At 50.4% G+C, this 26,106-nt stretch overlaps 2 protein-coding genes and 1 pseudogene across 2 annotated transcripts in view; 1 reads left to right on the top strand and 2 right to left on the bottom strand.

Annotated features, from left to right (window-relative positions):
- LOC144806093 (uncharacterized) overlaps positions 1 to 2,301 on the bottom strand; it is a 62,689-nt gene extending 60,388 nt beyond the window's left edge. The window contains exon 1 of the mRNA XM_078672529.1: positions 2,220 to 2,301. The gene's annotated coding sequence lies outside the window, so the exon portion shown is untranslated. The remainder of the gene's footprint in view (positions 1 to 2,219) is intronic.
- The window catches only part of LOC144806102 (uncharacterized), a 30,298-nt gene extending 20,483 nt beyond the window's left edge, over positions 1 to 9,815 (bottom strand). The window contains exons 1-2 of the mRNA XM_078672539.1: positions 9,607 to 9,815; positions 5,680 to 5,791 (exon numbers count right to left, since the gene is read on the bottom strand). Of these exons, the coding sequence (XP_078528665.1) occupies positions 5,680 to 5,791; positions 9,607 to 9,815 (321 nt within the window). The remainder of the gene's footprint in view (positions 1 to 5,679; positions 5,792 to 9,606) is intronic.
- Positions 9,816 to 20,172: 10,357 nt separating this feature from the next.
- LOC144806096 (uncharacterized) lies at positions 20,173 to 21,476 on the top strand (annotated as a pseudogene).
- Positions 21,477 to 26,106: the final 4,630 nt, after the last annotated feature.

Raw genomic sequence — 26,106 nt, 5'->3', positions numbered from 1 at the left:
GAGATGTCTTTTTGGCTCAGTCTGTCTGAGCACATGCTGTAGTTAGAGACACCTTCTAGCTCAGAAGAGTAGCATCTTGACTTCTGACACAGTGCTCTATTTGTACCTCATAGAAACAGTCTTGCATGCGACCCGTTAATGTGTGCTTCACGATTTTGTTTTTTTTTAAACTCACCCTCCATGTGTGCCACTGCACTGTTTTTTTAAAATATATTTTTACTTCTAATCCTTCATTTGTGTGTGTGGGGCGCTGTGTGTGTGGGGCTGTGAGGGGGGCTCTGTGTGTGTGTGGGGGGGGGCTCTGTGTGTGTGTGTTGGGGGGCTCTGTGTGTGAGGGGGGGCTCTGTGTGTGTGGGGGGCTCTGTGTGTGTGGGGGGGGGGGCTCTGTGTGTGTGTGTTGGGGGGCTCTGTGTGTGAGGGGGGGCTCTGTGTGTGTGGGGGGCTCTGTGTGTGTGGGGGGGCTCTGTGTGTGTGTGGGGGGAGTTCTCTGTGGGGGTGTGCGGGGGGGCTGTGTGTGTGTGTTGGGGGGCTCTGTGTGTGTGGCTCTGTGTGTGTGTCGGGCTCTGTGTGTGCGTGGGGGGCTCTGTGTGTGTGTGTGTGGGGGGGGCTCTGTGTGTGTGGGCTCTGTGTGTGTGTGGGGGGGCTCTGTGTGTGTGTGTAGTGGGCTGTGTGTGTGTGTGTGTAGTGGGCTGTGTGTGTGTGTGTGGGGGGGGTTATGTGTGTGTGTGTGTGGTTGGGGGCTCTGTGTGTGTGGGGGGCTCTGTGTGTGTGGTGGGCTCTGTGTGTGTGTGTGTCTGGCTCTGTGTGTGTGTGTGGGAGGGGGTTTCTGTGTGTGTGTGGTTTGGGGGCTCTGTGTGTGTGGGGGGGGCTCTGTGTGTGTGGGGGGGGGCTCTGTGTGTGTGGGGGGGGCTCTGTGAGTGTGGGGGGGGTGGGGCTCTGTGAGGGGGCTGTGTGTGTGTGTGGCTTTCTGTGTGTGTGGCTCTGTGTCCGCGAATACTCTCTACTACTCTCTAATGCTCACCTATTGCCATTGTAAATGACAATACCATTTATTTATGTTTTTTTTTTAAAAATGAAAAAAAATGTCATGAACAATGCCAATAGCTCTACCTTTAATAATGCCGAGACCATTGCATTGTAAATGTTTGTTTTCTCTTCATCCCAAGGCTGCACTTTGGAATAGAAAAAATTGAGAACAAGACTACAATTCCAGCAAAAGTGTTTCTTTCTCTTTTGGATATCTTTCACAGGGGAACAAATGAAGGAAAAGAGAGGGTAAGAGCCATGTCATGAAGTCACGCTTTCATTCAGCAAGTGAGGAAGAGCGAGACAGAGAGAGGGAAGAAGAGGAAGAAAGGAGGGGCTGCTGACCACGGCAAAGCAGGAGAAGTGGACACTCTCCTTGTCAGAGTAGAAGGCGGAAGTGTCTCTTTCTGGCCAGACACACCCAGGCGCGGCCTGTGCGTCGATGGGTGTGCGAGTCCAACCTCTCATGGTATAAAATAAATCAGCAACAATGAGAATTTAAATTTCCCTCAAATGTGCAGGTGAAGAAGTGTGGTGGCAAAGATTTCTCACAGTGCAGTATAAAGCAGTGCAGTGATAATGCATCTCTCCTAGTGCAGTAAACAACAGTGCAGTGTACACATTTTCACTGTGCATGCCCCCCTGTAGTGCAGTACAAAGCAGTCCATTGTGAACATAGTCCTCATAGTGTAGTAAAAGTAGTACAGTGTGCAAAGATTTCTCATTGTGTGGTAAAAAGCAGTACATTGCACAGAGATTTCTTATAGTGTGGTAAAAGCAGTACCCTGTGCACAGATTACCTCTTTACGCTGTAAATATCCCTTGCAGTGCCATGAAAAGCAATGCAATGTGCACATATTTCTTCTGGTTAAGTAAAAACACGTACAATGTGCACAGATTTCACATAGTGTTGTAAAAAGCAATACAGTGGGCACACATTTCTAATAGTGTATAAGAAAAGGTTTTCTCATAGTGCAGAGCAGGGTGAAGAGAGTTCTCATAGCGTATTAAAACAGCAGTGTAGAATTCATCCATATTTGCTTTGTGAATGCTGCTTGTAGTGCAGTAAAAAGCAGTCCAGTGTGCAAAGATGTCTCAGAGTGTAGTAATACGTAGTCCAGTTCACATAGATTTCTCATACAGTATTGAAAGTCATGCAGTGTGCGCAAATTTAAAGATTAAGCGTTAAATACCTTTGTGAGCAGTGAAAGGCAAAGTAACATGCAGGATTCCCCAGAGAGCAGTAAAAAGAAGCACAGTATGCACAGATGTTTTATATAGTAGGCTCTCTGGAAGGGGGGTGGGGGGCAGATTTGGAGTCTGAGGGGGGGCAGGTTTGGAGTCTGAGGGGGGCAGGTTTGGGGTTTGAGGGGGGGGCAGGGGCAGATCTGGGGTCCGAGGGGGGCAGGTTTGGAGTCTGAGGGGGGGCAGGTTTGGGGTCTGATGGGGGGCAGGTTTGGAGTCTGAGGGGGGGCAGGTTTGGAGTCTGGGGGGCAGGTTTGGGGTTTGAGGGGGGGGGCAGGGGCAGATCTGGGGTCCGAGGGGGGCAGGTTTGGAGTCTGAGGGGGGGGCAGGTTTGGGGCCTGAGGGGGGGCAGGTTTGGAGTCTGAGGTGCGGCTGGAGCTGAAGCTAGCTGCACAGACACCCTGGGAGGGTCCTCCTGCCTCTGCAGTCAGCCGACCCGTAAAGAAGTCGGAAGGTATCAGCACGTGCTGTTTATGCTGACTCTGTAGCCCTTGACCCGGAAAACGAGTTTCACCTTGATTGGGCCGTGCACGAGAATTGACCAGAAGTGAAGCGGGATCCGCTGCTGCTGACTCTGCTGTTGCTGATCCTGACGTCCTCCTTCTCACAATGAACGTCGCCCAGGTCGGTCGAACACGACACATGCGCAGACTGCCGAGACACCGGAAGTGACTGGACACCGCTCCTCCGCACATGCGCAGACTGCTAAGAAGCCGGAAGTGGGTGGACACCGCTCCTCCGCACATGCGCAGACTGCTGAAAGACCGGAAGTGGCTGGACACCGCCCCTCCGCACATACGCAGACTGTCCTGGTCGCCGGACGATAAAACCGAGTATTTTCACTTAAATGAGCATAAAACACTCAAAAGGTAAATAGACTTTCTCGCCAGAAATCCACACCCTGCACTTCACGTGAGAGACACAAACCAAAGACGATGTGGCGTAGCGGCCCGAGCTGCCGTCTTTGGGTCGAGTCCCGGCGTCGGCTCAGACCTGTGACCCTGGGCGAATCACTCCATCGCCCGGGTCTGGAACAAGTGAAGGTGACCGGGTGTGAAGTGACCGGGCCTCATGTAAAGCCCCCCTCGCCCCCCAGGAAACGAGGCAGAGCCCCCCCCCCCAGGCAGAGCCCCCCCCCCCAGGAAACGAGGCAGAGCCCCCCAGGAAACGAGGCAGAGCCCCCCCCCCAGGCAGAACCCCCCCAGGAAACGAGGCAGAGCCCCCCTCGCCCCCCAGGAAACGAGGCAGAGCCCCCCCCCCCCCAAGAAGAGCTCGGATCCAAACAGAATGAAACAAAGCTCCAATTAGAGAACTAGACGAAAATTCCAGCAAAAGTGTTTCTTTCTCTTTTGGATCCCTTTCACAGGGGAACAAATGAAGGAAAACAACCTCCAACCTCGAGTTTAACACCATACATGCCAACATTTCAGGAGATTGGAAGTGGCTGCTGCAGGATCGGACATTTGAAACGCACGTTTTTTTCTTACCTTTTAGAAACATTAAGCATAATGGCAGGCAGAGAGGGTGATGCAAGTATTGGGCACTGGTCTGGCAGGTTGTTGGCAGTACATGCACCCCCCACCCCTCTGTGGCAGCCTGGGTTGAAACAGCTCCCCCCCCCCAGTACTTCGCAGGTCTTTAAAAGACGATTCCCTTGTTAATGACGCTTTGTTAGTTTTTCACCCCTTCCAGAGCCCCTGCATCGCTACTTTGTTGGAAGAATCAGCACTTTACACAATACCGAGCCCTGTCAGCTGAAACACACGAGGAATCGGGTTTTTGCTTGTAGGAATCAAAAATTAGCTAGCATTCGCGCCAAGAATTTTCAATTCTATTAAGGACACGGAGGCGAGGATTATGCTTCTCTTTCTTATATTTGCTACTCACAGCAGCCAATGAAAAACGTTTTGTATGCAAATAAAACTACATTTCCCATGATGCTTGTACATACATCACATCCTGTATAGCCCAGTAAGAGCTGCTGTACCCTGTGTCTCCTCCTCTTTCTTTGCTCGAACTTATATAGTCCACACATTAATAAATCCAGTCCAATCCACAGAATATGAGTCCCAATAAACATCTTTCAACATGGAAGAACCATCTTCAAACTGGAAAGATTATGTCTTTTAAGCCAGAAGAACACCTGCTCCTTCCTTTTTTACTCGAAGCTGGAAGAACCCTCTTCAAGCTGGAAAGTTTACGTCTTGTAAGCCAGAAGAACACCTGCTCCTTCTTCGTTACTCGAAGCTGAAAGGAATGAGACAGGAAAACCCGTAACTTCTGCTGATACAGAGTATCAAGTACATGCGGGTGGGTAATTATTACAATACTGTAATAAACCGGGTGGGATAATCCTCGCCTCCGTGTCCTTAATAGAATTGAAAATTCTTGGCGCGAATGCTAGCTAATTTTTGATTCTATTACAGGACCGGAGGCTTCGGATTATGCTAGTTCAACGCTTATCCACACAACTACAGTCTTAAATCTCCCACCGGTACATAATATACTGTTTAAATACATTCTGAGAAAATCAATCATTAGAATTGAAACTTGTTAAACAATGAGAATCATCAAAAGACGAATGATATGTATGGTTCTTGAACAGACTGCGTATCACCATTGATTCTGAACACCCATTCCGGCAAAAAATGCCCTCAACCATCGGCTATAATAGCCTCGGACCCACATATGAAATGTCAATAATCATCAACAGTAATATGAACAATTATACGTGAAAACCTCAGATAGTAGATCCGAGAATCACTGTTGTAATCCTTAAGGAATGGGAAGAAAACACCCAAAAAATGCATTATTTCGAATTCGTGTGACCAAGCACTGTCCACATGCATTCCAGACATAGTTTACAGAGCAAACTTCTTAGAGTAGATACTGTACCTGTAAAACGCGGCTTGCCTCGCCGTAGGAACATCTAGAGGTGTAATGCCTCGTAACACAGCCTGACCATATTTAATGTCCGGTCGACATACTATTATGTGTCTATTAATCAAAAGAAAAATCACTAGAATTATTCCGGGCTGGGATTTTTCCCCCACCAAAAAGGAACTAAAAAAAAAAAAAAAAAAAGGACCCGACGCAAGTGCAGCAACTTGCCCTGGGCCGAGAGAGAACCTTAGAAAAACTGGCAAAATGGCCGCTAAAAGGTGAAAGCTACAGAATACCCTGTACATTATTGGTAAATAATTCACAAACTAGAGAAATCAGTCCTCACAAAACTGCCACATGGTGTACATACCAAAAAAGTGACCCTCCATTGTCTAACCATATTGCGTGAGTGGAAGGACCCAGAAATACGAAATGGACGCCCTCAGTGCGTTAGAAAACGTGGAAAGCATTGTAGGTACTGGGCAAAGCTGGAATACATACCACCTTGGGAAAAACTGTACTTACCACATTGCCATGTGCAAACCCAGACCCGTGCTTACTAAAGGCAACGAGTAACCTGCGAGCCGTAGCTCCCTGGTGAATCATGAAACCTTTGCCTCGCTCTACATGAGTATCGCTGCATTCGAAAAAAGGAAAATTGTAAGGAAAGGCAGGGGACCGAGCCGGCCGCCGCCGAACCAAGGAGCATTGGAATACAAAATGGAGACCTCCATGCGCGAAAATTGCAACCCCAGTCGCCGGAATACTCTGAATCGGAGGAAACAAAATCCTTTCCCTCGACTTTCGTGGGATCAGACCTACATTCTTTTCAGATGGAACAGACGTCCAACTATAACGACTGTAACTGACAAATCACTCCTGCCCCAAAAGGATCTGTGAGGAAGAACTCGAAGGGCTTACAATTACTGACTGTCTCTCGGAAGAGAAGCCACCCCCAGCCATCTGAAGGTACCCAAGGTTCCAGTCCTTTACTGTCCTGTATGCTATGGGAGGAATTCCGCAGTAACCTAAATCTGAGAATTTTGGCAGAATGGCCTGAATCCTGGAACAAGTCCACTAAGAAGGTGCCCTATATGCCTATACCCGCTGATAGTTCCCGCAGTCGAGATATTGCGCATGCTGATTAGTAAACCTCAAGAGGCCTGCACGATAAAGAACCCGAATAACAGAAAGATCGAAAAAACTGTTTATTTGACGGTGCCCAACGCACCGCCACTTTGGCACTCACCCCATGGAACTCTTGCACTGATACCATCGGAAATATATTTCTAGCACTGTAGTTTGGGTCGTACAACAACTGAGTTGCGTAGGAATCAGATAAACCTGGAAACCTAATCTAAGAGCCACAATTGTATGAAGGATATAACCTGACTTGTCCAGCACATCCTAATCCGATGTCTGGAAGTGTGAAGGCTAAGGCCTGTGACTGTGTTAAGATAGATCTATCCCTACGTATATATACCACTAACTCGAAAAGTCAAATGACGTGGTACTCGTGGAGACCTAGAGGGCTGAGAGCTTGGGATAACATACCCAGCATCAACCATCAGAACCGCCATCGAAACAACTGCCAATGAAGGGAAGGAGGAGACCACTAGATGCTCTCCTGAACGCCATATGGAAGAAACTGCAGAACATGATGGGAACATATGCCAGCAATATAAGTCTACCCATTATAGATGCAACTAATAACAAATCTGTCCCAGAGAGATCTGTCACAAAAGGCCTACCTGGAACGGATGACCGAATGCCCAACCTTGAAGGATTTGCGACTCTGGGAAGAGCTGGCGCGAGAGGCGTCCTACCGACGCCTATTGTCGATTGTGGATGACTACGACTAGGATATTGATTTGCAGCCTGTCTAGTCTAAATAATCCCTTTCTAGTCTAGGTCCCGTCGCACGCCGAAGGAAATACAAAATAAAATAAGAATAAAAATAAAATTAAAATAAAATAAAATAGAATAAAACAAAATCATGTTCAAGGATTTGTGGCAGAAGAACAATGACGGGCGTCAATCAAGCCCTGTAACCCTGAGTCAGGGAATGTCAAACCTGGGGCCCTGTTGACCACACAAGAACTTGGAGAACCTGATTGTCAACATAATTAGTTCAGGAGACTCATGCGCTCCGATCAATTAGTTGTCATCCTCCAATATACATCCCACCAATCACCTTCAAGGGATATCCGTATTCAATATATAGTAGTGCAAAGCACCGCACAATGGAGGAGTAGAGGGGGAGCCAACCCTGTGCACACTAAAACAGAGAAAAGAATAATGTAAACGGCTCCTCAGCAAAGCTGTAGTCATTATATCAGCCCAGTGGGCGTCGGAGTCATCAAAAAATACAAGGAGCGTGTGCGCACTCCGAGGGCCAGCCTATTGTTATCGCCTGGAGGCTACCAGGACATCTGCTCATGTAAAGCACGAGGCAATGTGACCTCGAAACAACCAGGGGACGCGTGCGACGTGCGTAGGCCAAATCGCCCAAATGAAGCTCAAGTGGGTTACGCACACCGGAGCTTTACGACTCCATAACCGCTCTCGGCTACTAGGGAAAGCCTTTGGCGGAGAATGCGCGAGACCGCGCAATGATCAGAACAACCCTAAGGAAGTGACAGAAATATTGTTAAGTCAGCAGTCATAATCATGGAAACACCAAATCTCTGAGCCAAAAAACCTATACACAAACCACCGTGACTCATTTCGTAGCGTTGTGACGCCAGCGCAGTATCGCAGCTCTTGAAGGAGCGTTCGATTCAGTGTGCGGCCAAGCCAGGCCTTGTCATGAAAATCAAACGCAGGTCCAACAGGCATGTCGCAGATATCCTCTGCGTGACAATTCCACTCCCGCGGGAGATCGCATTGTGGACTCTGGTGGGTGAAACCAATAGCGCTAGCACATGCACACAAACCATTACAGTACAACCACCGAAAACATTCATCCGATTAATACCAATCTTAATTGTAATTTAAAAATAATTTTGTAATTGTGAAAAACACAACCTGAAGAACCTGGAATCGAACCCTGAACCTCTTGGATAATAGTCAAAATGCTTGCCCTTAGGCCACATGGACTCAGTGCAAACCAATAGGCACGTGAGTCTGAGAGGGTCTGTGGACTCTGTCAATGGGGGAAGGCTACCGAGTGCAGCGCGGTTGTGAGGTCAGCGGGACTACGCCTGATTAGACCACCCGCGCTGAATGTACACTGCCGAAAAAACCGCTGTTAATAATAATACATGGCGGCGCTCGCACACTAAAGTTCTAAATGGCCCATAAACGCAGCGCGGCACTCAGAGGCAGAGGGGAGTGAAACGAAATGAAACCCGAACGGGCCGTCGGTGTAAGCCTCAACTCTGCCCCGGGAGGGAGCACATCGTCCTTACGGCGCTCCCAGCGGGAACCCTCTCAATCACCAGCGGCAATCGAGAAAGTGAAAACGTGCCGGAGGGGTTCCCAGGTAACCACATACAATGCTTCAGTGGGAGTTCCCCCACGAAATCACACCGCTCCCGGCGGAAGCTTCCGAAGCCGACAATAGCCTGAAAACAATGGCGCCAGCAAGCGCCAATCGAGAAAGCAAAGCATTTTACAAGGAAAAACATAATGGCTCCTAGACAGCCAATACACATACCAAACACCAGTATGCAACATAGCGCGATATAAGCGCAAACATAATCGACACATCATCAAGATAATTCAACTATCAATTACAATCATAACTTTATGTTCAGAGCACTTAACTGTCTGCGTGAGCAGCAAAGAAAGAGGAGGAGACACAGGGTACAACAGCTCTTATTGGGCTATACAGGATGTGATGTATGTACAAGCATCATTGGAAATGTAGTTTTATTTACATAGAAAACGTTTTTCATTGGCTACTGTGAGTAGCAAATATAAGAAATAGAAGCATAATCCGAAGCCTCCGGTCCTGTAATAGAATGAGCAGAGATTGGAATACTGTTTGCTGGAGAGCAGCTGTGCCAGGCTGCTGCAAAGAGGAAGCCAGGCAGCGGCTTGAGGCAGTCCTAGGCATCCATGTGTGGTGTTGCTGCAGGTACAAGGGCAGCGCTGTCATTTGCAGGGCGCTGCCATGTCTTCCTCATACGCACACCCTTCAGCACCCGGGCCAAGCTAGTTTATCTTTCTCCTTGGTGCCATGGAGTGACAAGCCTGTAGTAAGGGTTTGCTGCAACTCCTCCAGCTGTTAGTCCAAGTTAGCCCGGGAGATTGCCTTGACCCCTTCCATGCTGGTGACGAACCCCAGCCGTCACGCTCCACGGCGCTCGTGTGCGGATGACGGCTGGGGTTCGTCTCGTTCCGCGGCCGCACAGAAGGGGTTAACCCAGGCCTCCATGACAGCCTGGCTGTGAGCTGCCTGGACGTAGGGCCGCGGTCGCAAAGGCGGACTCTCCAGTAGCCTCGCACCGCTCAACGGGGCAGCCCTCCAAGACTGTGTCACCCGCAGGATCTTTGCTTTCCTTGTCATCAAAGTAAAGTAACACACTGCCCTTAAAGGCGAGCCAGCGCTTGTAGCAGGCAGAGTTTCTTTCACTTTTCTTGTAGAGGGAGCCAGCGTTGTCCGCGGGAGAGCTGCTCATGGCGTAGAACATCACGCACCGCTCATCCAGCTTCATGTCAGAAAGGTTCCACAGCCCCTGCCGCCTTCCAGCTTCCGCTCCTTCCTCCTCTCCGAAAGTTAAGCAGCATTATGAGGCGCGCACAGGATTGTGGGTATGCAGATTAATGGTGACGCGCTGAAGGTTCCTCCGGAGCATCCCGACCTCTTGCGACAGGAGGGAGCGTTGCAGCTCCAGCTACTTTGCGCGTTCACGCTCGGCGCCTCGTTCTGCGTCATGTGACCCTGTGACGCCTCCCGGTGGAGCCTGCGGGAGCCTTCTCTCCTCGGCAGCAGAAAAGGCCCGACCGCCCCAGTAAACTCTTATTTCAACCAATCACGGAGTTTCTCGTACAGAAACCCTCCAAAAATTGGAGCGATTCCGCTTCTCACGGCCCCTCAGAGTGCGCGTGACCCGCGAAATGTTCAGAAATAAAAATTTATTTCAACTCGTGAATGACTTTATGATGTATTCGCGCAATAGAGATAAAAAATATCACTTACTACTAGTAGGGCGACTTTACACCGGTGACGTGTCAGTCACCCCTAATGAATACCAGTGTGTGCACAACTACAGGCGCTCCTTAAACTATTAAACAAACGCCTGTGTCATCTGCAGTGATGAATTGGTTGTTTGCCGCAGAGGCTTCTGGGTATGCAAATGACTGTGGCTGGCCCCGACCCCTCCAGTGACAGTCTCCGCGAGCATCTTTGCCTACCTTGATGAGTGATAATGGCCCCGCGGTGAAACCGAGGCGTGTGTCCGCATCTCACGCATATCCACCCCGATCCCCCAAACAGCCCTGTTTGCATTTTCCTATTTCTGTGCAGTATTAGCCCCCACCCCACCGTGACTTGAATTTCTGATGTTAAAAACAATAAACCCCCATTTGTAGCATTCTCTGTTGTGTTCTTCCTTTTTGACATCATTTCAATTTAAAAGAATCGAATGGAGAACACTTTTAAAATAGGTAGAATCCGACTGCAGCCTGGGGAGGCAGATGAAACACTCATACATGCAAATGTTTCCATATTTATTCATGCCCAATGTAAACAAGTTATGCATCAAACTATGCACCCATATTTACACCGGGTGTAAAAGTGTGCACTGATGGGGTCAGGGTGCAGTGTCATATCCTCCTGTGTTCCTTTCATACATGTAAAAGTGTGCACTGATGGGGTCAGGGTGCAGTGTCATATCCTCCTGTGTTCCTTTCATACATGTAAAAGTGTGCACTAATGGGGTCAGGGTGCAGTTTCATATCCTCCCGTGTTCCTTTCATACATGTAAAAGTGTGCACTGATGGGGTCAGGGTGCAGTGTCATATCCTCCTGTGTTCCTTTCATACATGTAAAAGTGTGCACTAATGGGGTCAGGGTGCAGTTTCATATCCTCCTGTGTTCCTTTCATACATGTAAAAGGGTGCACTAATGGGGTCAGGGTGCAGTTTAATGTTCTCCTGTGTTCCTTTCATACATGTAAAAGTGTGCACTAATAGGGTCAGGGTGCAGTTTCATATCCTCCTGTGTTCCTTTCATACATGTAAAAGTGTGCACTAATAGGGTCAGGGTGCAGTTTCATGTCCTCCTGTGTTCCTTTCATACATGTAAAAGTGTGCACTAATAGGGTCAGGGTGCAGTTTCATATCCTCCTGTGTTCATTTCATACATGTAAAAGTGTGCACTGATGGGGTCAGGGTGCAGTTTAATATCCTCCTGTGTTCCTTTCATACATGTAAAAGTGTGCACTGATGGGGTCAGGGTGCAGTTTCATATCCTCCTGTGTTCCTTTCATACATGTAAAAGTGTGCACTAATGGGGTCAGGGTGCAGTTTAATGTCCTCCTATGTTCCTTTCATACATGTAAAAGTGTGCACTGATGGGGGCAGGGTGCAGTTTCATATCCTCCTGTGTTCCTTTCATACATGTAACAGTGTGCACTAATGGGGTCAGGGTGCAGTTTCATATCCTCCTGTGTTCCTTTCATACATGTAAAAGGGTGCACTAATGGGGTCAGGGTGCAGTTTAATGTTCTCCTGTGTTCCTTTCATACATGTAAAAGTGTGCACTAATAGGGTCAGGGTGCAGTTTCATATCCTCCTGTGTTCCTTTCATACATGTAAAAGTGTGCACTAATAGGGTCAGGGTGCAGTTTCATGTCCTCCTGTGTTCCTTTCATACATGTAAAAGTGTGCACTAATAGGGTCAGGGTGCAGTTTCATATCCTCCTGTGTTCATTTCATACATGTAAAAGTGTGCACTGATGGGGTCAGGGTGCAGTTTAATATCCTCCTGTGTTCCTTTCATACATGTAAAAGTGTGCACTGATGGGGTCAGGGTGCAGTTTCATATCCTCCTGTGTTCCTTTCATACATGTAAAAGTGTGCACTGATGGGGTCAGGGTGCAGTTTAATATACTCTTGTGTTCCTTTCATACATGTAAAAGTGTGCACTGATGGGGTCAGGGTGCAGTTTCATATCCTCTGTGTTCCTTTCATACATGTAAAAGTGTGCACTGATGGGGTCAGGGTGCAGTTTAATATCCTCCTGTGTTCCTTTCATACATGTAAAAGCGTGCACTAATAGGGTCAGGGTGCAGTTTCATATCCTCCTGTGTTCCTTTCATACATGTAAAAGTGTGCACTGATGGGGTCAGGGTGCAGTTTAATATCATCCTGTGTTCCTTTCATACATGTAAAAGTGTGCACTAATGGGGTCAGGGTGCAGTTTAATGTCCTCCTGTGCTCCTTTCATACTTGTAAAAGTGTGCACTGATAGGGTCAGGGTGCAGTTTAATATCCTCCTGTGTTCCTTTCATACATGTAAAAGTGTGCACTAATAGGGTCAGGGTGCAGTTTCATGCCCTCTTGTGTTCCTTTCATACATGTAAAAGTGTGCACTAATAGGGTCAGGGTGCAGTTTCATATCCTCCTGTGTTCCTTTCATACATGTAACAATGTGCACTAATGGGGTCAGGGTGCGGTTTAATACCCTCCTGTGTTCCTTTCATACATGTAAAAGTGTGCACTGATAGGGTCAGGGTGCAGTTTCATATCCTCCTGTGTTCCTTTCATACATGTAAAAGTGTGCACTGATGGGGTCAGGGTGCAGTTTAATATCCTCCTGTGTTCCTTTCATACATGTAAAAGTGTGCACTGATGGGGTCAGGGTGCAGTTTAATGTCCTCCTGTGTTCCTTTCATACATGTAAAAGTGTACACTGATGGGGTCAGGGTGCAATTTCATGCCCTCCTGTGTTCCTTTCATACATGTAAAAGTGTGCACTGATGGGGTCAGGGTGCAGTTTAATGTCCTCCTGTGTTCCTATCATACATGTAAAAGTGTGCACTGATGGGGTCAGGGTGCAGTTTAATATCCTCCTGTGTTCCTTTCATACATGTAAAAGTGTGCACTGATGGGGTCAGGGTGCAGTTTAATATCCTCCTGTGTTCCTTTCATACATGTAAAAGTGTGCACTGATGGGGTCAGGGTGCAGTTTAATGTCCTCCTGTGTTCCTTTCATACATGTAAAAGTGTGCATTGATGGGGTCAGGGTGCAGTTTAATGTCCTCCTGTGTTCCTTTCATACATGTAAAAGTGTGCACTAATGGGGTCAGGGTGCAGTTTAATATCCTCCTGTGTTCCTTTCATACATGTAACAGTGTGCACTAATAGGGTCAGGGTGCAGTTTCATGTCCTCCTGTGTTCCTTTCATACATGTAAAAGTGTACACTAATGGGGTCAGGGTGCAGTTTAATACCCTCCTGTGTTCCTTTCATACATGTCAGCTTTCGGCTGCCTTGTCTTGTTATTCTGAGTCAGGTGTTAAAGGGGGGCCTGGTCCCTAATTTGGGGGCCCAGAGTACGGAGGCCCCAGGGCTTGGAGGCAAACACCCCTCCTTGATACAACTATGGCCCTGTAACCTCTGATTTCCCTCTGACCCCTCAGACTGCATTCCTGCCAGGCCTCTTTTATAGAGGAGGTGGGACTGACGTTGAGACGATGGTGGTCGAGGGGCAAAGGTATGACAACGGCTCAGCATTTCAACCCAGTCTCCTCCTATTATCATATTTGTGACACCCACAGCATGTAAGAGCTCTGATGGGTCAGAGGGGACATCCCTCTAGTCAACTTCGGCCTTTAAACGGATCCTATTACAAGGACCAGCCCCTGAACTTTCAGACCAGCCCCTGGGGCCCCCTGGGGTCTGAGTGTGTTTCACAGACAGGGACTCGCTGACGTCGGTGACCCCCAGTGACTGAATCACCTTTCTAACATCACAGCCCAGAAACATAAAATGTAACATCTGCTGAAGTTTGGCATTTATATAACTAGATAACATAACCCCATTATTAACTTTTGGATCCCATGGTGAATACCATTTTTAAATTGAAATGCATGAACTGTATCTAATGCTACAAAGAGCATTCAAACCCGAACATCAACTCTTAAGACACCATAACAAATGTTACTGAGGATCTACAGCAATAATGTATCCAAAAGTAAACACAAAATACTATCGGCAGCCAGTGTATCAGTTGTGTCCAGCAGCACGCGTTGAACACCATCCGACATGTGAAGGGTATAGAGTGAACGGTCTTAGATAGTTTATTAATTCGTAAGGAGTTTCGTTCAATTTGCACAGTCGCGTTGTATTTCACCAGCACATCCACGTTACACATAGGGTGCACACGCCCTCCGTACCGACCTTTCCTATACTGCCAACTCTGAAGGATCCTTTAGACATTACACCACCTGGGCCCCAGTCCTCGCTTGTGTCGGAACGAGACCCTAGTAGAGCAATGAAGCGTTGAGGCCGCCAGCGGTGTGCCTTGCTTCCCTCCCTTCTCTATCCACTATTATGCTCACTTTAACCTCATGCGCGCTAAGCGTTTTACCGCCGTGCGCTGAGTTTTTCTAAAACCCGCGGTTCATGACGAGCTCAGCTCGTCATGAGCGTACGAGAGGCGTAACTCAGAGTTGAAGGGGTTAACTGCCGATCTATGTTCCCCCGCCCCCGTGGGCACATTGCTCGTGCCATTGTCCTAAATGCCCCCACACACTCTTCCTGGAAACAATGCTTCGGATTTTAACTTTCGCTCATCGCGCTCTTCCCCGCCGATGCCAGGACTGGGACCTTCACTCTCTCGACTTATTCTGTAGCCATACGTATCCCTGTTGTGCTGACCTTTGCCTCCTTATTCGATTACTCCTGGCCGCCACTTCTCCAAGCTCCCTGCACCCTTCACCCTCTCCTCCCCCACCCCCCTTATCTGCCGCTCCCTGCCATGCCTAGTGGAGCAGGCTCTGCCCCTCCCCCCCCCCAATTCGCCAGCCCTTACCATCGGCGGGCCCCCCTGCTCTCCTCATCTTACAAATTCCTTTCCTTTGCTGATTCCCTCCCTCCTGTCACTAACCCTCTACGCTGTGTCTTCCCTGTCTGCCTGCGTTGGAGCCCCATCCCGCCCCCACCTTGTGGCGCCCTTACCGTTCCCCCGCCCCCTGTTCCTTTTGCACCCTCCCCCAAACCCCCCCAAGCCCAAACCCACCTGAATTTCATATCGTTATCCCTTCATGGCAAAGTGAAACTTTTTCTCGTTCACTCCGCTAGTGTAGAGAGCCACACGGGCTCTCCCATACACTGTTGCACACACACGCACGCATCCACGCATCCCCCGGGGCGGGTTTGCACCGGGGTATAAATAAACAAGGTGGAAGACCGCTTGGGGTCTTTCTGGCTAACAGCTTGCCAGTGTCCGTGTCCATTAATTATCTTATTTCACCACGTGTCTGGGCCTTGACCCGACACATTACAGCTAGGACCCTCCAAAGGCCACCAAGTTCCGTGCTACACAATCTATGCCTAATTCCTGCAGTATACCTTTAGTGCCTATCCGCCACGAGTGCCAAGCAAACGACATGCTGATGCTACACATGTGTAGCTCTTCTTAATTCCGCTCCCTTTGCATCGGAGGCCTATTCTCCGAATGGCACCTAACTGTACGTCTCTCGCCCGCGCCCATAACCCTATCTCTCTACATTCTTTCTCCTGGACGGCCCCCTCCCCCCAACCCCATTCATCCCTCCTTTACCCCGCAATCCGACCCCCATTATGCCTCCTCCATGGCTATCCGCTTAGCGCCCCTTTTCGATATCCCAGCATGTACGTTCTTGCGCATCCCATAGTCACTCCGCACCTTCCTTATCTACCTTCCGGTTATTATATTTAAGAGTTGACATCGCCCTCCTACTCGAATGATGTTCCCTCCCCGTGTAACCGCAACCAAGACCATCCTGATCCCTTTAAACCGCACTTAACGTCTAGACGTAGACCTTCCCCCCTGACTTACGTCTACCGATCCGTCTTTCCAACCCGCCCCCCAGCATTACTTCCCTTGACCCCCGCAGTCCGGGACCCCACCGCCGCCCGCCCGGCGCCCATCCACCTCTTGTCACCTCCCGAGCCCTCCCTTCCAAAACAGAGCCCCCACTTATTCGAGAGCTGCCCCCGCCTACAAATGAGTACCTCTCAACACGCACACCTCCAGTAAACCTGACACCCTCCATGTCTCGCATGCCCAACCGGCATTTACATTTACCCCACCTGGCCTGCATCCCCACCCACCCCTTTCTTGTCCTTGAATCACGGCCCCAGGCGCAACCGTACCCACCCGCACTGTGGCAGAGCACACCCTTACTCCTGGCCCCCCTGACATCGAGCCCTCCTTGCCGTTATTTATTTTCTTCCCTTATTGTTGAAGGCCACTGTCTGCGCGGCACCCAACGACCTCACCCCGTGTCGGCAGTTCTGCCCACAAGCCCTCACCTGCCCCTCCACCGAACACCCCTCCCCACTGTCCTGCCAACCCACCCTCGTGCTCCGGACCCCAACCACGCATCCACGAACCTCCCCTGCGCCCCGAACACTTTACAAGCAGGCACCCTTTACCGAGCGCCACTCCCTGCGCACAAGTCTCGAGGCCCGCCTCTCCCAGACTTCACACCTACTCTCATGCGCTCGGCCTCACCCCCTCTGCTGTTATTATTATTGCCTGAGCACCATGGCAACCCTGCCCCATTCCGACGCACGCCACTGTCCCACAAGACGCCTATTCGACCATCTCTGTGCGCGATGCCTTTGTCACCATTATTTGGAAACACTGCGATGTCCTTGCCCGCGCGCGGCACGAGCCCCTTGAACAGCACCCCATTCCAGCCGCAATGAGCCTTGCATTTGTCCACCCAGAAACCAACCCCCAGAATAGCCCAGGCCTGCCCCCCGCCCGCTCTTAACATTTACTTACATTGCACCATCTATCCCTCTCCTTGCGCCTCGCTCTCCGTACTCCCAGCCACCGCCACACAGCCCCTCCCCCGCTGCCCAGTGCCCTTCTCCCACTCAGTCTCTCCTACACCCCCCATATTATAACCCCCCAAGCCCACTCCTCTCCCCACCTCACCTCGCCCAGCCCATTCTCTGGTGGGCCCGCTCTTTCTCCTTCCTTATCTCCAGCCAATCCTTTATTGGTGCCCGGGCTCTGCTTCCCGGGGGAGGCCTCCACTGAGACCCCCGGTCCGGCCACTGTCCCCCTCCCCCTGGAGAGTGGGGGGGCTGAACCAAGGAGCAAAGAATATATTTGAAAGATGGAGAGGTGTGCTGTCCGCGCAATCACCATGAAAATGTAACTTCCTACTGGTAGGGTGACTTTACACCAGTGACGTGCCAGTCATTCTCATGAATGCCTCTGTGTGCACAGCTACAGATACTCCTTCTATTATTAAACAAACGCCTGTGTCGGCTGTACTGATGAATCGGGTGTTTGCCGCAGAGGCTTCTGGGTATGCAAATGTCAGTGGCTGGCCACGCCCCCTCCAGTGACAGCCCCATGGTGACTTGTGCTCTGGATCCAGGCTGTGAAGAGTCTCAAAATCCAGTAATAATCACACAGGCCAACATTTCAGGACAGGGAGGGGGAGATTTAAAATAGAAAATCAGGAGAATGAGAATCCCCCATTGACTTCTGTTGTAGAAAATTCAATTTCAGGCAGGAGACAGCTAAAATAAAGGCATTTTTGGCTTGAAAAATCGGTACTCTCCCGCCTGAATAGGTTCTATTGGCATGTATGAATAATGACCTTCCATTTCTGCTGCTTAGCAGCAGTTTAAAGATCTTTTTAGAGTTTCTTGTTGCTCAAATGGGTGTAACTTCTGATATTTATACGATTCCCTCGTCTTCATTGCTTGATTTTGCTTTTGAGTAATTGTCACTCATAGCCGTTGAAATGTCACTCATAACTACACTGAATTTATTAAAATTTTGCTCATAGCAATCTGAAACCCACAGCAGGTAGACTTCATTTGGGCGCGGGTGAAGGCCGGTGATTTCTGGGTTTAATGTGCTGTTGCTGCAACTTAAAATAAAGCTGCTGCCTGGAGGTGTCTGACTCTGGTTAATCAGCCCGTGCGAGGTCACAGTGTGGCGGGTGCGGTGCCGGGAACGAACAACAGACAAGGTGCTGCCTCCAGGATCCATGTCTGGAATATTTACTGACAGAGACACCTGCCCTCTGATCGATTGATTGATTGATTCTCTACAGGGCCCCGGAGTTCCTTCATTAGGAGGCACTGCAGTGTGTAAACATTACAACAAGTGAGAAAGCATGCTCTACTAGCACAGCGCATACCAGTGCGATCGCTCAGGGCTGCGCAGCTGAGTTCCTCGAGCACGGCTCCTGCAGTGTTCCCCGAGCGCTATAATTGCATGACTAATGCATTTTAGTCTATTGATGCGGACACCAGCAGTAAAATGTGTTAGTCTCACTCCTGATGCGTGGTACTTGGAAGGGTAGATGCATTTCCCCATTGACTTGCATTGAAGACGCTGCCATGTCAGGCGGAGACTGCCTTTTTGGCTTCAAAAGTCGGGACTGTCCTGTGTGAATCGGGCCTGTTGGCACGTATGCAAACGAGTATATTGTGGAAGTACCCTAACCCCACGGAGCCTTTAGTCATTATTCATACATGCCAATAGACCCGATTCAGGTGGGAGGCTACCGTTTTTTCAAGCTACAAATGCCTTTATTTTATCCCTCTCTTGCCTGAAATTGCCTTTTCTACAACAGAAGTCAATGGGGATTTTTATTCTCCTGATTTTCTATTTTAAATCTCCCCCTCCCTGTCCTGAAATGTTGCCTGTGTGATTATTACTGGATTTTGAGACTCTTCACCCCCTGGATCCAGAGCACAAGTCACCATGGGGCTGCTTGCTGCAGGAGCCTTGCTGCCACTGGAGGGGGCATGCCCAGGCACCGTCATTTGCATACCCAGAAGCCTCTGCGGCAAACACCCGATTCATCACTACAGGTGACACAGGCCTCTGTTTAATAGGAGAAGAAGCGCCTGTAGGTGTGCAGACAGAGGCATTCATGAGAGTGACTGACACATCACCGGTGTAAAATCACCCTATTAGTAGGAAGGTATATTTTTATCGTGATTGCGCCGTCAAGTGACCATTCTAAGTCATATTGTAGTGGATTGACTCTGCGGTTCACGTCTCAGAGAAGAGGTCAGAGGGAGACCAGGCAGAAAAGTTTCCCCAACAGTGATAGAAGCCCTTAATGCCCCCCTGACTTTGGACGAGCTGCACCTTGCAGTGAAATCCTTCAAGCCAGGAAAGACACCGGGTAGTGACGGTCTCCTAGTCGAGTTCTATGCTTCACTGTGGGACCTAGTGGGACCGGATCTCCTGCAGGTGTATGAGGAGATGGAGAGGGAGGGAATCATGTCCCGCACTCTGAGGGAAGGAATGATTGCTCTCTTGTATAAACATAAGGGGGAGAGATGTGACCTAAAGAACTGGTGTCCCATCTCTCTCCTGAATGTAGACTACAAGATCCTTGCAAAGACACTAGTGAACAGACTGAAGGGCGCCATGGGAGAGTTAGTACACCCAGACCAGACCTGTGGGGTCCCGGGGCGCAGGGGCGCAAATAGCCTGGCACTGATAAGGGACACGATCCAGTACATCACGGACCGCAAGATCCGGGCTGCACTGGTCTGTCTAGATCAGGAGAAGGCATTCAACCGCGTCTCCCATGAGTTCATGGAGAGGGTTCTGCCCGGGTTTGGGCTGGGGGAGCGCTTCTGCGGTTACGTTAAAGTAATGTATAAAGACATCTTCAGTTCAGTCATTGTAAATGGTTGTAAAACAGACCCCTTTCCTATCAGGTCCGGGGTAAGACAAGGCTGCCCGCTCTCCCCACCTCTGTTTGTTTCGGTTATAGAACTTCTTGCCGAGTACATCAGGAAGAACTAAAACATCAGAGGGATCCAGACACCCGTCGATGCGAAGAAGGAGGTCAAGTGTTCGCTGTACATGGACGATGTCACCCTCTTCTGCGCGGATGGAGAATCAGCCAAATCCCTGCTGGAGGCGTGCACAGACTTCGGAAAGGCATCAGGGGCGTGAATCAACGTGGACAAGTCGCAGGCCAAACTCTTCGGGCGATGGGACCTCTGCAACGAGCCTCTCCCCTTCCCCATCGAGGCAGGACTGATGAAGATCCTCGGCGTCTGGTTTGGAGGACATGGGGCAGCAGCGAAGAGCTGGAACGAACACCTGGCCAAGGTGAAGCAGAAACTGGGTCTCTGGAGCCTGAGAAACCTGAGCATTAAGGGGAAGGCTCTGGTGCTCAGGAACGACGCCCTGCCCGTGCTGCAACATGTGACACAGGCCTGGCCACTCCTGGCCAACGTAGCACAGGCCATAAACAGCATGGTGTTCCACTTCGTCTGGCACTCAAAGATGGACAGGGTGAAACGGTCGGTCATGCACAAGGAGCACCGCAAAGGGGGGAAGGCAGTCCCCGACATCCCAACAATCCTCAGGGCTTTCTTTGTGTGTGGCTGCATCCGAATAACTCTGTTAAATATGAACAAGGACCACTCTGCCTACAAAGTCTTCCGCTTTTTCCTCCTCCCGGTGTGGAGACGGCTGGGATGGGATAAGAGGGAAAATGCAGTAACTTTCAACTGGGACCTTCCATGGTACTACAGGGAGGTGGAAAAGTTTGTGGGTGAATTTGGGCTGAACTGTGTCACTCCTTGCCTTTGGAAGCCCAGGACAATCCGCAAACTGATCAGGACCAGGGACACCACCGAACCAGTATGCGACCTGCCCCAGCAACGGCAGCGCACGTGTGGGGGAATGTATCCTCCCCAAGTCTGACCAACAGACACAAGGACATAGCATGGATGTCTGTGAAGGGGGGCCTGCCAGTAAGGTCCTTCATGCACAGCAGAGGCCTGTGCCCGCACAGTAACTGTCCAAGGGGATGCCCCGCAGAGGAATCTGCACACCATCTCTTCTGGGCCTGCCCCTTTGCCCAGAGACTACGGGCTGTCTTACGCCAAGAACTGCTAGCCCTCATCCCCTACGAGAACATTACTGAACAGTCCATGATGTACGGGCTGTTTCCAGGGACACACACAGAGGAAGCTATCCAGGGGTGCTGGAGGCTCCTTTGCTGTATTAAAGACATTCTCCTGTTCGCCAGGACCCGCCTGGTGACCAATGGAGAGGTGGTGAACCGAGAAGGGCGCCGCAGGATGGTGCTCAGCCTGCTTAGAGACTATGCAGCCACGGACAAGCAGAAAAGTGAGGAAGGGGAAGAACTGTAACACCTCCCTACCCCACTAGACTCTTTAAAGTGGCCCCATTAAAAACTGCAAACGCTATCTGCAGACATTCTTGAACCTCAAACTGACGACTCGTAAAATGTTTAAATACATTGATTAAAAAGTTAAAGTGGACTGCCTTCCCTAAGGGGGAGGTACCACTTCCTTGAAAACTATGTATCGCAAACTTTTAAGTACTTAATAAAAGTCTTTGCAAAAAAATATTTTTTTTTTAAATAATTGTTATTTTATCTTGAATACATGAGGTTTCTGTTTTAATAATTGGAAATCTGACTGTAGTAATCCATTAGAACTAGCTCTGATTTAAAGTGTTTGTATGTGGAAAACCGTTTTATGAAGGCCCTCACCCACCAACCTAGTTGGTGGCATGCTTCATCATCGCCACCCGATTCGACGCCAGGTTACTGCGGAGCGGGTTTTTTTTGTTTGTGAGGGTGCTGTGAGTGTTCTCTGAGTGAGGTTTAAAATGCTGTCCTAGGGGTCCCAAAGACTGTTTTAATGGTGGGCCCCAGGCAGTCAATAAAAACAAAGGCTTTTGGACGTGCACGGTGGGCTTCAGGCCTCCGACGTCCTGTGCGATCAACTAGTTTCAGCCAGGCATTTTCTTCTACTGGCTTTCTTCAGGACCTTATATGTGTAGGGTATTACAGGGGTTTGTATGAGTTTGTCAGTGCCCTGTGTGTAACACACACACTATGGTGCTTATATGTGCAAGAGGTGTTTCCTCTCGAGTTGTACCTGTGGGGGTAAAGAAAACAGACATAACATTTAAGTAAAGGCTCCTTGTAGCAGGCTAAAAGCATTCAGTGAGGCCGCGCTGGGTGCCTAGAGGTGACCACAGACAAGGCGGTTGTGTTGGCGTCAGTGGCGGGTAGTGAAAGTGTGGCCGATCTCACAATATGCGTTAATGTATGTGAAATTAATCCTAAGTACCGTAACCAAAGTAAACAGTGGTGAAGGAATAAAACATTAAAAGGGGAGTTGCTTACACCAGATTTTAGCGAACAACTCAGCATGGAGCTCAGCCGGGGGCCAGGACCATGAGCATTATAAATTGGGGGAAGAAAAGGAAAAAGGCTGTTGGGGAGGGGGGTAGTCTGGACCCAACAAGGTAACGGTAAAAGGATGCACACACAAACACGGCCGGGGGCAGCATCAATCAATCAATCAATCAAGACATTTATAGAGCGCACTACTCACCCGTAGGGTCTCAAGGCGCTAGGAGGGGGGTGCCGTTACTGCTCGAACAGCCAGGTCTTGAGCTTCTTCCTGAAGGAGAGGTGGTCTTGGGTCAGGCGCAGGTCGGTCGGGAGGGAGTTCCAGGTCTTGGCGGCCAGGTAGGAGAAGGACCTTCCTCCTGTTGTCGCTCTTCGGATGCGTGGGACGGCGGCGAGGGCGTGGCTGGTGGATCTGAGGTGGCGCTTGGGAGCGTAGAAGTTGACTCGGTTGTTGAGGTAGCTCGGGCCTTGGTCGTGTAGGGCTTTGTGTGCGTGGGTGAGGAGCCGGAAGGTGATTCTTTTGTTGACGGGGAGCCAGTGTAGGTCTCTCAGATGTCCAGAGATGTGGCTGGTTCGTGGGATGTCGAGGATGAGTCTGGCTGAAGCGTTCTGGATCCGCTGGAGTCTCTTCTGGAGCTTGGCGGTGGTTCCGGCGTAGAGGGCGTTGCCGTAGTCCAGTCAGCTGGTGACGAGGGCCTGGGTGACAGTCTTCCTGGTCTCGGTGGGGATCCATCGGAAGATCTTCCGTAGCATGCGCAGGATGTTGAAGCATGACGAGTAGACGGCGTTGACTTGTCTGGTCATGGAGAGGGAAGAGTCCAGGATGAAGCCCAGGTTGCGAGCGTGGTCCGTCGGTTTGGGTGCGGAGCCCAGGGCGGGGGGCCACCAGGAGTTGTCCCAGGCGGAGGGCAAGGAGCCCAGGATGAGGACCTCCGTCTTGTCTGAGTTCAGTTTCAGGCGGCTGGTCGTCATCCACTCGGCTACATCTCTCATCCCTTCGTGCAGGTTGGCTCTGGCGGCGGCGGGGTCGTTGGTCAGGGAGAGGATCAGCTGGGTGTCGTTGGCGTAGGAGATTATGTTGAGGTTGTGTTGGCGTGCGATGGCTGCGAGGGGGCTCATGTAGACGTTGAAGAGGGTGGGACTCAACGAGGATCCTTGAGGGACGCCGCAGATGACTTCGGTGGCCTCTGACTTGTACGGTGGTAGGCGGACTCTCTGTGTTCTTCCGTCGAGGAAGGAGGTGATCCATTCCAGCGCCTTCTCCTGGATTCCGATGTTGCCGAGGCGCTGCACTAGGGTGCGGTGGCAGACAGTGTTGAATGCCGCGGAGAGGTCTAGGAGGATGAGGGCCGCTGTTTCTCCGTTGTCCATCAGGGCTCGGATGTCATCGGTGGCAGTGATGAGGGCGGTCTCGGTGCTGTGGTTGGCTCGGAAGCCAGACTGTGAGGGGTCGAGGGATCCATTCGTCTCGAGGAAGGCGGCCAGCTGTTTATTGACGGTCTTTTCGATGACTTTGGCTGGGAACGGGAGGAGCGAGATGGGAAGGTAATTCTTGAGTTTGGTGGGGTCCGCTGTAGGTTTCTTGAGTAGAGCGCTGAGTTCTGCGTGCTTCCAGCTCTCCGGGAAGGTGGCGGTGTCGAAGGAGGTGTTGATAATGTCCCGCAGGTGGGGTGCGATAACAGCGTCGGCCTTGTTGAAGACGTGGTGGGGGCAGGGGTCGGTCGGAGATCCGGAGTGGACGGAGTTCATTGTGCGGATGGTGTCTTCGGTGCTGATCGGAGTCCAGGCGCAGAGGGTGGTGGTGGGTGGCGTTGCTGCGGTCGTGGCGTGCGTCGGTTGGATGCTGAAGCTGTTGTGTATGTCCGCGATCTTGTTGTGGAAGTAGGAGGCGAGGGAGTTGCAGAGGTCTTGCGACGGGGTGATGTCGTTGTTTCCGGCGTTGGGGTTGGAGAGCTCTTTCACGATGTTGAAGAGTTCCTTGCAGTTGTGTGCGTTGTTGTCCAACCGGTCCTTGTATGCATTTTTCTTGGTGGCGCGGATCAGTTGGTGGTGTTTCCGGGTGGCGAGCTTGAGGGTGGTCATGTTGTCCATTGTTGGTTCCCTTCTCCATACTTTCTCGAGGGCTTGGCATGAATGGTGGCTGTACCGTTAACAAAGTCGAGCTCAGGTACTTACTGCGCGATGTCGCTGGGCCCGCAATGAACCTGTTGTCCGGGCAGAGGCTCCGTGAGAAATGAGCTTCAGTGTGGAGAGCGCTTAAATACCAGGAGAAAGTGCCAGGTGTTGCTTGTTAGCAGTGTCAGATGTTCTGGCCTGGGCACTTGTAGCGGGCGTGTTCAGCTTCCTGTTGTCTTGAGGAGGTGCCTGTTGTAGAGGAAATGTATGTATGTATGTATACTTGTAAAGCGCACTGTTACCCCATCACTCGGGGCGTCCTGGCGCTGTATACTGCTGGGGAACCCGTCCTGGCTTTCCCTGTGAGAGGGCACCCACAAGGTGAAGCCAGGCATCGCCGGCGCTGCTAGGGCCGTTGTGGAGATTAAGCAAGCTGCAGAGTGGGACCCATGGTTAGCGTAGGCACCTAGGCGAGAATTATCGAGTCCGCGGACATTGACCCAAGACCCTGCCGCGTCGGGAATTGAACCCTGGTCCTGGGCCGACCTCTGCTTCAGGGTATGCCGCTTCTAACCAGTGAGCCTCACTTCTCCACTTCTTGAGAAGAAAGACCCGCAGTAGAGGAAATAGAAGAAAAATAGAAGAAAGGTGTGCATGCTGGTGTATGTAGCGCTTTTTCAAATTTTTCTCATTGGCGCTGCTAGGCAGGATTACAAAAGCCTAGATCGTTTATATGCACGTGCAAGTGTGCAGTCATGTAGGAGAGTGCTAATCCATATTGGGGCAGTCGCGCTCCATTTGTGCACTGTAATGGAGGGACGCCCTCTCTATTTATGCATATTGCAGCAGCTAGGCGGGACAAAGATGGTAACGGGCGCTAGTATGCAGTGATATTGATGCATATTGGTTCTCCCATGAAGGGAGGTGATGAATCCACTGTGTGGGGGCTCATGGGGATGCGCGGGGGGATTACACCTGTGGTGTTTCACGCTCTCTCCTTGGAAGGGACATTGCGGGGTCGTGATGGTCCCGTATGGGTGTATACCCTGGCACGGTGTAGTAAGTCGGGCCGTGGAGGCTCAGTGCCCTGTCGGTGGAGTAAGGTTCGGGGGGCATCTTTGGGCGAGATCTAGTGTTGTCTCACAGAGTGTTGGGTTAGCGCATTCTAAGAAGGAACTGTGAGTGAGTTGGTCACAACCTAGGTGTTAGATCCAGTACGTCTCACTGTGGACGTTTGGCATTGGAACATGTGGCAGGGCAGGGGCATTCCAGGCCCAGCAAGGGCGCTGTTGGTGAGATGGCACTGGGAGAGTGTGATGTGTCAGGTATTGACAGGGGGGACGCCTTATCTACTGAGGCTGTTCCACGGAATATTATCATTCAAACCCTCCGTGTGGGTTGACAATCTGTAGATCCAGCGTTGTTCTTTGGACAGTAGGTGCTTCTCGTTGTCTGTAGAGTGGACAGGGGTCTGCTCGATGACTGTCCATCTAAGGTCA

The sequence above is a fragment of the Lissotriton helveticus genome (genome assembly GCF_964261635.1).
Source record: "Lissotriton helveticus chromosome 1_1 unlocalized genomic scaffold, aLisHel1.1 SUPER_1_unloc_45, whole genome shotgun sequence".
Lineage (NCBI taxonomy): Eukaryota > Metazoa > Chordata > Amphibia > Caudata > Salamandridae > Lissotriton > Lissotriton helveticus.
The sequence above is the reverse complement of the archived record's forward strand: the minus strand, read 5'-3'. Positions and strand labels throughout refer to the sequence as shown.